This window comes from Typopeltis vanoorti, chromosome 17, assembly GCF_054136105.1.
Source record: "Typopeltis vanoorti isolate ZY-2024b chromosome 17, IOZ_Tvanoo_1.0, whole genome shotgun sequence".
NCBI classification, from domain to species: Eukaryota; Metazoa; Arthropoda; class Arachnida; order Uropygi; family Thelyphonidae; genus Typopeltis; species Typopeltis vanoorti.
In genome coordinates this window covers 5,896,161-5,909,136 of record NC_143565.1, presented here as the reverse complement: position 1 = coordinate 5,909,136, position 12,976 = coordinate 5,896,161, and the positions used below count along the sequence as shown (strand labels likewise).

The 12,976-nt window shown below is 35.5% G+C and overlaps 1 protein-coding gene across 1 annotated transcript in view; it reads left to right on the top strand.

Annotated features, from left to right (window-relative positions):
• Positions 1–12,976, top strand: part of sdk (sidekick cell adhesion molecule) — a 496,543-nt gene that overhangs the window by 189,396 nt on the left and 294,171 nt on the right. Inside the window, exon 14 of the mRNA XM_090407513.1 lies at positions 2,940–3,174. Coding sequence (XP_090263639.1) covers positions 2,940–3,174 — 235 coding nt within the window. The remainder of the gene's footprint in view (positions 1–2,939; positions 3,175–12,976) is intronic.

Genomic DNA, 12,976 nt, shown 5'->3' with positions numbered 1-12,976 from the left:
CTGTTGAGTGTTTTTTTACCACTGTGATGTCACCGATTGTTTCATTTAGCAATTCAAAGTAATTACTCCATACATCAAGGATATCTTTTTCTCCAGTTTTCATGTCACCTTTATCATCTCTAATTCCTTTTACAGCACTCTTTCCTCCATTTCTTAGCTGTTTCAACAGCCTCCAGAATATTTTGACACATTTCTGATATTTATTTTCCATATTCTTGCAAAAGTCTTCCCATGATTTTTGTTTAGCTAGTTTTACAGTGTTTAGCTTTTTTACATTTGTCTTTGTATTCTCTAAGAGCACAAGCTGACTTATTTTCCAGGAACTTTTGATATGCTTTTTTTCTTTCCTTCACTACTTTAACTTCCTGTGTCCACCATGGAGTTCTGATTTTTCTTTCCTTGCAGACAACCTCACCACATTCCTCTCTGGCTGAATCAATCAAGGTTTTCTTCAAGGCTTGACACTGAATCTCCAAGATTTGGTTCATATTCTCAAACTCTTTCATTTTTTCTTGAATAATGTTTGTGTATTTTAGTCTACCATCTGAGAGCTGCTCAACTTTTATTTGCTTCAAAACTTTGTTACATGTTCTTTTCAATAAAATTCAATTTTATCCTGCTCAAGACTAAATGGTGAACACTTCCAATTCCAAATCCTCTGTACACTCTAGTGTCCTGCACAAATGTGAAAACATCACATGAAATTTATTGCAATGGTTATTCAGTTGAGTTAGAGAATACTGCAGTCTTGTACTTGATTTATTTAGGAGTATAACACCATCTGCATAAAGATCTGGATTGCATCTCCAGTGATGATAATGAAACCTAAATTGTGTTTAATTTAAGTTTCATTATTGTACAGTGCTACTTGAAAAATTACCACTGACATAAATCGGTGTAAATAGAATGTCAGCCTCCAGGATAGTTAAGAGTCTAGAACTTGAACGAGACTTGATTTGTTGTAGAAGATTTATATTAAGATTGGAAAGCCCTTGACCTCTCATAATAACTAGTTATGGAACATCTTTCCATTCTATACAGAACCCATGTCACTTTATATATTTTTTTCCATGTTACATGCACTATTCATTACTGGTAGTATTTCCACTTGATTGTGAATGCATTTTCAGGGATAATCACTTGTTCTTTTACTGCATGCATAGCAGCCCTCGACATCTTTTTTTTTTTTATGTGACTTGCACTCATAAAAGATTGTAAATGTGTAGTGCATGAATACTGTGAATCAGCTAGGATTTTTTTTTTCTATTTTTATTTATTTATTTATTATTTTGTTTTATTTTTTCATAATCTGGAACCATTTGTCTAGAGAACATGGAATGTGGAACTTTATTTAAGCCATTTCATGCCTCAGTAAGAAGGGCTATGTTTTCACACTGGGTTATCAAATTCATCTCCCACCTAGAGACAATCACAAACATCCATGTCCATGGTGGGATTCAAACTCCCAGCCTGTTGGTTGGAGAGTGAATTTGCCTAACCACGCCAGCAATCTGTCTGAAAAGCTCCTCTCACAAGCTCATGACCCAACCATATTCCCATTCAAGCCATTGAATCTTTTACCAAGTTTCCTTTATCTCCTAGATATTCAGCAAATTGGATCTTTACAGTCTATATGTTGCTCTGTTATTATCTTATACAATGGTTATACATTTTTAACCTGTAGGTGAACTTGACAACTGTTTCAGTACTTATTCTAAACTCTACTCCTTTATCCACCATTACTCTTATATTCCTCACTTCTCAGAGTGTATTTTTTATCAAGGTACAGTTAACTCTCACTATAGCAAACTGTAGGACAAAAGGAATAGTTTGCTATAGTGAATTTCCATTATCTTTGCATTGTTGCTAAAGACTTTGTATCGGACTTATTGGTAGGCTTTTTTGTAGTCCATGAATTTGCTGTAATGGTGTTTACTATAGTGAGAGTTGATGCTTGTATACTGTGTTCCATTTCCTCTCTTGCTAAAGTGGCAAACTTTATATACTTGGATTTAATAAACTGACATTCTCAACTGGCCAGTTCATTCAACATCAGATTCTCCTTTTTCTCAAATTTGTATGATCTGCATTTAACTGAATATTCCCTTTTAAATTTTGGACTTTATTATTATTATTATTCCTGACACCTCCAAGAAGTCCGAAGACTCATCGCGGGAGGACACCTACAGCTGTCTCAACCACTACACCGAACCTCTCCAACAACGCCATCTACCGGCCACCACAACTAGTATTTTTTGTCTGTAAATTGCGTGTGTTCTGAAGGGCCGATTTGTCTGTATGCGGGATGAAAAACCTGAGTTTCCGGGAGAAAAAAACCCTGCTACCTCCATATAAGATCGGCTAACTCACCTTCGATTGAAATCGTGCAGATAAAGATTCCTCCCGTCGCGACGAGAATCGAACTTAGGCCTATTCCAATCGAAGGGCGCAATGTACCGCCATTCTTCCAATTGCGCTACTATCTCTTTGAGATAGTGCTTCCCATGCACAACTCACTGATATTCTATCACCCTCTCTCTTTATACCTAAATATGTAGACTTTTGTATTTATGGAACCTAAAGGATGTATATGGTTATTACTATTATCTTATTAAAGTAATGATATACTACAATCAACTCTCACTCTAGCAAACACCTTTATAATAATAATAAAAAAAAACATGTAAAAACTTAAATGTAATAAACTACTAAAAATTCCCAACTAAGAGCCCTATAGGCATGATGCTTTTTTTAGGAAATTAATTATGGCAAACAAATCACCTTAACAAATTAAGAGATATTCCAGAAGTCTCAACAAGTTTGTCATAGAGTTGATTGACCTTCCTTCATATCCATCTTGTTATTAACAATGTCTAGATTAGAATGTCAATATAAAATCAATTGGTATTGATATCTTTTATGTAAATTTTCTTTTCCAGCCTCCATCAGAGGAAGATCGTAATGGAGAATTGCTTGGATATATGATTCGGTACAAGTTAGCTGGTTATGCTGCTAGTCCATGGGCATACCACAATGTAACAAATGAAGCCCAGCACAACTTCTTGTTACAGGATCTCATTGTATGGCAGAAATATGATATTCAGGTAGCTGCTTATAATGAGAAAGGCATTGGTACATACAGCGACAGCATATATATCCGTACCAGAGAGGGAGGTAATGAACAATACATTTATTTTTTTGAAAGGGGGTGAAAGCAATATTCAAAAATAATTGAATAAAAATACTTTTGTGAGGAAGTTTTTCAATGAAAGGGAAAAAAATTTATTTAAAATACTTTAAAACCATTAAAAACCATAAGCCCTTACTTTTTAGTTTGAAACCTTGTAATTGCAGCACTTAATCATTTGAATAAAAAAAAAAAGTGGTTTGTGAGTAAATATAATTGGTCACCTCTTTGAATGGTTGAAATGTTGCATGTAATTAAATACTTTCTTCTTCAGAACTCTCTTGTCTGATAAGCTTTGTTTCACTGGCCTTGATGATAATTGATAAATGTATTTGTTGCATGATATTTGATACAAGGTTTTTAACTGCTGCTTTATGCTGCATTACACACTTTCCAATTTGGTTTCATTTTCACATACAAGCACTTTGTTCTATGCAAATTTATCATAGATATGAAGCTTGTCTTCCACAAGATGTTGTAGCAGAATGAAACATAATAAGGTTTTGCTGTCATTGTATCAGAAATACCAATGATGCATAAATGTTCGAAGAAAAGGCCAAACTTTAATATTCTTATGTAATCATATTGAGTCATTAGTCAGCTGATATTAAAAAATTACTTTCCTGATTTTATGAATCAGAAAATCATTTATGAAGAAATTCTAGCAGAGCTTAAATTGAAACAACACCATTATGTATAGTTTAACTAAACTCAGTTTGTATGAACTGATTTCAGGTTGAATGCTTGTCGAATTATAAAATTTTTGTGTTCATTTAACTTTGCCTGATAAGCATGCATTTTCTGAGACAGATTGTTTTTGTTGAAGCTTGTGCAGAGCACATGCTGTTTGATATGATATTAGTTGGTATGAATCAGCTAATCTTGAGGCTAATTAAAAATCAGATTCTTCACATGGTATATTCCGGTAATTGGACCACATTTTTTTAATTAGCTATATAAAACTCAATGAATTAATAAAAGACGCGACAAGTTTTGTAAGTCGTTCGACTTACATCTTCAGGGGTAAAAGGTAACTGAAAGTTAAAACAACAAAAAAGAGATGAATAGTTCATACTATACAGTTGTAGCCATCTGACTATTCATAAAATTAAAAATCAGAATGCAGATTCAAACACACACACACACACACACCTCCTACAAGCATCTCTCAGAAACAAGATTTCAAAAATGCTATCATGCTTCCATATATCAAAAATGTTACAGACAAGATGGCTAAATTACTTAACAAATATAACATCCAAGTAGCCTTTCTGCCACTGGAAAAAATTTCGAGATTTCTACTTCCCCCAAAACCTCCTCATCATCCTTTAAAAAACCAGGTGTTTACAAATTTTATTATTCTTGCGGCATCTGCTACATAGGACAGACAGGAAGATCTGGGGAAATTCACATGAACGAACACCAAAGGATGTACAAAACAGAATAGAACAAAAATCATGTTTAGCTTTCCATACCACTTCCACCGGCCACAATGTACTATGGCAGAATACAAACATGTCGTACATAGAAAAAAACTGTTACATAAGGAAATTTAAAGAAGCTGCAAACATGCTTAAAATACCAACACAATGCAATAAAAATCAAGAATTAATTCTGCACCAAGTTTGGTCAGCTTTAATAAAAAAAATATACCTCAGTCAGACCTTGGACATTATGAACGTGTACAACAGAACGTGGCATCATCCAGCATTGTTTAAACCCAGTACTGCTTTGAATCTGCATTCTGATTTTTAATTTTATGAATAGTCAGACGGCTACAACTGTATAGTATGAACTATTAATCTCTTTTTTGTTGTTTTAACTTTCAGTTACCTTTTACCCCTGAAGATGTAAGTCAAACGACTTACAAAACTTGTCGGGTCTTTTATTAATTCATTATGTTTTATATAGCTTATTAAAAAAATGTGGTCCAATTACCGGAATATACCATGTGAACTTCTAAATCAAAGAAACCTCCACTTACAATTAGATTCTTGTTTTGGGTGTCTAAAGTATCCTTCTGGTAGTTTCTTTCTGTCATCATAATGCTAGACTGCCAGAAGGAAGGCATTACATGTTTGATTCTACTTTACCAACTAGAGAGACTTTTTCAGCCCAGTTCGTTGTGATCACTGACACAGACAGGCAGGATTTTTTTCCTCTTAGAAACTCGAGTTTTTTACCTGACATAATCAGAAGATTTAACCATAGAACTCATATCATGAATTTTGCCCACTTCCCCCAATATTTTGAAATCATCAAATAGCTATGAGCTCAGCTATTTGTGATAGCTGAAGGTAGAGACTGGCTGTCTACTGATTTCCAAAAATTAGGGCTGAAACATTTAGCCTATTCTCAAATAAAAAGGATTTATTAATAATAAAAATAAAGAGGATTTATTTTTTAATTTTTCTCCATTAATCCTTTGCTGTGAGACAGATTTATTTTTATAATTAATTATTAAAATAAAGACAAGAAATTATATTATTGAGTTCATCCTTATTTTATTCAAGCATGAGTGAACAAAATTTTGCATGCGAGATATCTTTGACTTAGTTCCTTGCATATATATGAGCAGGGGTGGCTCATGCATAGGCACTGAGGAACTGCACCACCCCCAATTTTTTTCGATATATAAATATATTTATTAATTTATTTATATTTGCTTGTAATATTTAATTTTATCATCAACAATCTTATACAATTCTCTTATTTTGTATGAAAAATAATAAAAATCCATCTTGTAGCACTTAGGAGGGCGAAGGATGCTAGCAGCACTGTGTTTACCACAGTGTCATATTGCTATGCGCACAAGCATATGCACATCATAGTGAGATGCAAGCTATTAGTGTAATGTGGCACTGTCCATCGCATAGTTCCACTGTTGTTTATATGCAATTTGCACCAGTAGTAGAGTGTTCATATTGCTTATCGTGTTTACTCCATCTCTTTAAATATTTGGACATTACAATTAAAGACATAATAAATGCACTTGAGATGATTTCAATGGAGAAAAAATTCTTCAACAGTCACACAGACATCAAGGAAAAAGTTATTGACCTTTTTGCTCGAAACAAAACAAGAATGGATTTTATTTTTAAGTAATTTCGAATTATACTAAACTGTATAATTTTATCGATAATAAACAATATTTTTTCATGAAACAAAAGAAGAAGAATATATTTTATTTTTAAGTAATTTTGAATTATACCAAACTATATAATTTTATTGATAATAAACAATATTTTTTCATATTTAATTTTTTAAAATTTTTTTACCATAGTTTTGATATTTTATCCAAATACGTATACACTGTACTTGCAGTGTGTATAGATATTTCGAAAGTTGCAGAATCCCCATGATTTCAAGCCACGAACTGCCACTGTATATGAGGAAATTGAATTCATATCAAGTTGCTCTAGTTTCCCATGATTTACAGTGAACTCCCTTCTTGGGCATATATAATCTATATATTATGGGAAGAGTCACAAACTAAACTAGATTTGGCTGGTATTGAGATTTCATCAGTGGGAGTTTTTCGTGTTGTCATTGTTTGGACAATGTATAATTTTATTAATAAGCAGTTATTTAGGTGAGCATTTTTTCCCTTTATTCTTACATATTGTGCATTTTTTGAGCCACCATCTTTCAAAAATTGTTGCATAGTTTCCAGCAGAATTAAAAAAAACAAACTTATTAGTCTCATTGACTGATTAACTCACCTGCTCTCCAGGCTGCAGGCTTGAATCTCTCCATTGGCTTGGGTGCTCATGATATTAATGTAAATCTTTGGAGGGGGAAAAAAAACAACAACAAGAACTCTGTTGTATCTTGTATAAAAAATACCAAGTACACATTTTACATTTAAAACCAAAAACACATACGCAACAGTAAAAAGTCGATATTTATTAAACACTGATATTTTTATAAATTGTAAAGCATCATCAATGTGGGTCGAAGAACATTAATAGCAATTTGAATATAAAAGAATAGAAAAATGTGTGCATTACAATAGAGTCCTTCTGTACATGCAATCCCATAGTAGCTAGGATAAAATGCTATTGGAAACACACACACACACACACACACATTTTGATCAAAAATATCTGGATACTTGCTCATTCCAACTCTAACATGAAAGGCATTAACATGGAGTTGATTCCACCTTTTGCTGCTTATAACTACTTTCAATCTTCTGGAAGGCTTTCCACTAGATTTTGGTTATGTTGTTGAAATAAATTCCCTTCCATTCTTCTAGAGCAGCATTGTGAGTTCAGTCACTGATGTTAGGTGATTCAGTCCACAGTCAGCATTCCATTTCATCCCATCAAATGTTTGATGGGATTGAGATCAAAACTCTGTGCAGGCCACTCAAGTTCTTCAGCAATAATTTCATCAAATCATTCTTGCATAAACCTTGTTTGTGGAAGGATGTTGTCATGTTTATAGAGGAAAGGGCCTTAACCAAACTGTTGCCATAAAGTCAAAAGCTCAGAATTGTCTAGAATGTCGTTTGTCATTGAACCTAGGGGCCCCACTCTGAATCATGAAAAACAGCCCAAGAGCATGATGACCTCACTAAACTTCACAGTTGGCCCAGTATATTTGAATTGGCAGTGTTCTTCTGGTAATCTGCCAAACCTAGTCTCATCTCTGACTGCCAGATGATGAAGTGCGATTCTTCACTCCAGAGAACATGTTTCTACTTTTCCAGAGTCCAATGGCAGTGAACTTTGCATCTCTCAACCCAGCATTTAGTGTTGTCCTTGCTGATTAGGCTTGTATGTGGCTAAACAGCCATGAAGCCCATGTTTTTCAGTTGATGACAAACAATTGCATGCAGAGACATTTTGAAACTTCATTGAAAAATGTTTTTTCCACATTCTTCAGTATTGAGAAGTCCCACTGTGTGATTTTGTATAGTCCAACTGGTTGTGATTGTGCTGGTGTTTCCACTTCACAATAATGTTGCCTACAGTTGGTGGGGCAGCTGCATCAGGACAGAAAGTTTTCCAAGCAGAGTTGTTGTAAAGGTGGCATCCTATGATAGTGCCATGTTAAAACTTCTGTTAACAGATGCATCTCTTCCGGCTTAGCACATCATTTCTGCACATCTAACCACACGATAGATTGGCAAAACAGCTCCATGCCATATCTCGATGACGACTACAGGCATTGTGTATTTAAGGAAGCCACAATAGTATTAATAACCGACGGAAACCTCAACAGAAATCGGGGTGTAATTCTAAACAGTTCATGGAAAAACTTGATCCTCTCTCTCAATCAATCTGAACTACAGCTAGCCAGTAATCACATTACAAGTCTACAACAAACATGCATGCGTGATAATAAGAACAATGTCATCTCTGTCACCGAAACGTGTAACCATAGCTACTAGTTTGGTTTACAACGTTTTTTATGTTCCTTTTAATTTGCATTTACTAACTTTCATATCTCCGTAACGCCTTGAAAAAGCCAGACAGTTTGCTGGTGAAACTGGTAGGTTTTAATAAATGTTTTATTGTAAACTGGTCTGTATTAATAAAATTGTATTTCTAGACTTGAACAAATTGCATGATGTTTTTTACGAAGAATTAATTTATACAAACACATTTGATAATAAATTCTATTTATATTTAGATAGTGCACTACTTTAAGTTAATTTTTGTGTACATTATGTATTTATTGGTTTATCTCTTTATGACTTTATTAATACCTTGTGTATTGCTATAACCTTTGATATGGCATGGTATGACCTTTGCTGTTCTTGTGCCAATAAAACATAAACCAACTGACACCAGCCAGATTCAAGAAGATACCAAGCTTAAATTAAAGTGGAAGTCATATTTTCCCTATACAAGTAGAAAAAAAATGTATCACCTTATTATTAATTACTCTGGAGAGAGACCATTGCAGAAAGTTTTCTGCTTGGTTATAGTACATGTCTTGACAAGAAAAAATGATATTCTTATTTTATTCCTATACTCAAGCATAAGTGCAACGCAATTTCACAACCAGTCTTATATATATATATATATATATATATATATATATATATGTGTGTGTGTGTGTGTGTGTGTGTGTTAAAGATACCAAGCTATTTTAAATCTGGTTTTATCCATTTCCCAAGTAAGCAAACAGACAAACAAGTCAAGTTTGCACCTGCAAGTGTTGCAAGTCTAGCTGATCCTACACGTAGTGCAAGACCAAGGCAACTCATAGTAAAAGTAGAATAAGCTCTGATCACTAATCTTAATATTTACCCTTAATGCAAAGCACATCTCCTGGAGGAGATGTATGATGTTTTGTATTAAAGGCAAGGGGGCCACTACCTAGACTGGTTTCGATCTTTATTGAGGTCTCATCAGTGGGAGCCAGGCTAGAAATACCAAGATTTTAGCAATACAAAGCTGATAAGTATTTTACTAGAACAAGTTACCATAAGGTGTTTTAACCTTATTAAATAGAAATCTCAGGAGAAGATATAAATGTAGAAAGTATTTTACCTTGGGTATAATAAATGTTAATTTAGTATACCCAAATGTTAAATTATTATAATAACTTGGGAAATGGAGTAAAACCAGGTTTAAAATAGCTTGGTATCTTTAACATTTATTATACCCAAGGTAAAATACTTATATATATAATCTTATATGCTCTTGTATATAGAGGCTGCTGAGACCTCAATAAAGACTGAAACTTGTGACTCTTCCCATAATGATTTTGCATTATGAGATAACATGGCAGTTGATAGGAAGACAATAGCCTCTATATACAAGTAGACTAATCATGAAGTTATTATTACCCAAGACCTCATGGAGTCAAAGACTCATCTGGGAGGTCCTTTTATCACACACACACATCTCATCATACCATGTCTTAAACACACAAACTCCTTGCAGACACCACACTCTCAGGCAAGGCATTCCAATCATTCACAACTCTGCACGAAAAAAACCTGCCTCTCACTCCCTTACTCATACCCTCTTTATACAGTTTCCAGGGATGACCTCTGGTTCTCCCCTGATCTCCCACTATTCTCTGTAGAACGTCTCCACCATTGATCTTATAACAACCCCTTACCAACTTGTAGGTGTCTATCATATCTCACCAACCAAGTCACCCTCCTTGCCTGGTCTTTGTAGACCTCATGAAATTGGTTACTTCCACTTCTCTTATGCTGCCTCCACAATGCCGTTTTTCTCTGTATCACATGCTTGATCTCTTTATTCATCCATCTCACACCTACCTTATTTAACCTTCTCACCTTTAGAATACATTTAGACATTGCATCTACTAAATAGTTTTTGAAAATCCCCAAGCTGCATTGATCTCTTTTCCAGCTAATTCCTCATTCCATGCTACACCCGCAAGCGGTCTTCTGAGCTCTTCATAATCACACCCCTTGTAGTTCCACGTATACCCTTTTTTCACAGGGGTCCTTGCACTGCTGGCAACCACCCAGGTAATCACCTCATGGTCACTTTCACCAATTGGTGGATGATTTGACACCTCGTTTATAATTACATCCTCTGATGAGATGACCAAATCCAAGACCCTTAATCCTCGTGTGCCCTCTGTTACATACTGTCTGAGGTAGTTGTCCCTCAAAAACTCAAGAAACTCATTTTCTTTACTTCCAGTTGCTATCTCTTCATTCCAGTCTATATTGCCATAATTAAAATCACCCATAATGATAACCCTTTTCTTATTTGCTTGGCTTATTTGACTATACATTTCACTGTCACCACCATCCACGTTACCAGGTCTATAACAACATCCCACCAAGTATTTGATTCTATTCACCTCTATCTCACACCATACTGCCTCAAAACCACTGGCCCTATTTCCCTCTTGCATCTCTACCTTGTATGGACATAACCCTTTCTTTACCATCAGTAGCACTCCCCCTCCCTTTTTACCCCTTCTATCCTCACGAAACACATCATACCCTTCCATCCCTATTCATGTCAGGATGTCATCCTCTTCCAACCATGTCTCACTTATTCCGACAATCTTTGGGTGCATAGATGCAATTAGTGCAACCATTTCATCTGCCTTGTTTCTTATACTTCTAGCATTGGTATACAAACAGAACAGCTCATTTCTGGATCTACATCTAGTTCCACTGATACCACTCACTCGATGTGATCTCTCCATGCTAGACTGGGGGCAGTTTCCCTTTCTGCTTCTTCATTTTAGAACCCTTTTCAATTCCAACTGTTTCATCTCGATCCCTGGTCATCCCATTCCTTTCCTGCCTACACATGCTCTCACCTCCTCTTGGAGCATCTACCTTTCTCATGCTGTGTACCCCTGTCCACCCTGAGCCTCCCCGTTTCCCTGCTCCTCTTGCACATCCATTCTCTCATTTTCTATACTCATACCACTCACTTCCCCATTCATATCCACTTCTTCAATATCTCCTGCTCTTCCACATCACTCCCATCTCGATCTGATTCACTTCTCTACCTTCCAGCAGCAGTCTCTCCAAGCGACTCACACCATAACCACTCAAATGCAGTCCATCGCTCCCATACAGCTCACTCCATCCCTCAAACTCATTCCACAAACTGTACTCCCATCTCCTCACACATTTCAGCCAGAATATCATTCATAATCCTTGCTCTCTGCCTCATTTCACCACAATCATACCTAGGCAACACACTGACTACCTTTCCTGTCACACTATTCTCTTTTATCTTTCCAAGCACCTTCCTGATATTCATTTTGACATGCTCTTTGTTCTCTCTCAAATCATATGTACCAATTAATACTATTAACTTTTTTCTCGCTCCTGCCTCATATCCAATGCCTCAACCACTCTACTCATTTTACTGCCTGGAAAACATACCTTGTGCATTTTATCCTCTAGCACACCTTTAATGATGGAGTCGCCATACAACGCCACTCGCTTATCTTTCGTTAACTCTTTCATACCATCATGATTTATTTTAATAGTTTTGACCTGAATTTTCTTAATTTCATTCCGCATCCATTTCATTTCTCCAGTTCACTTTCCGAATCTCGCGACACATTCTCTCTATCATTAAATCTTTCTAAATTTCTAACTCTCTACCCCCTCTTCTCACTTTCCCTCTCATTGATCCTTCTTTGTTTCCGTACTTTCGGTCCAACATACGCCCACCTTTCACTATCATTCTTCTCACTTTCACTCTCATTTATCTTTCTTTGTTTCCATACTTTTGGACTAACATGCGTCCAACTTTCGCTATCATTCTTCTCACTTTTACTCTCATTCATCTTTCTTTGTTTCAGTACTTTCAGTCTAACTTTCGCCATCATTCATTCTTTTTTCGCTATCATTTATTCTTTCGATTTTTTTCACTTGCGATTTCTGCGTCACGCCATTTCTGCTTTCATTCGTTCTCTCAATTTCGTTTCTTTCCGCCTCACTTTCATCCCTTTTAACATCTGTTACGGTTTTCAAATTGCTCTTTTTCTTTTTTCCTGATTTTTTAACATTTTTTCACCTCTCTTTCTCACCATCCTCTTTCAAACGTGCACTCGCGACACAATCGTTACTAACACTTTCTGTCATCAATTTCGTATTTGCATTCATCAGTTCCTCATTCAGGTCACACTTTGCACACACACCCTTCTTCCATCCGTGCTAAACATCCACAAATCATTTATGTAATCGAAGGAATACATATAACAGACCTCACACTTAACGAAACGACTGAAATCTAAATTAAAATCATGGAATGACAATGCTGCCGCCGTTTTTTTTTTTTTTTTTTTTCCCCTGCAGGTTACTAGGTTTAG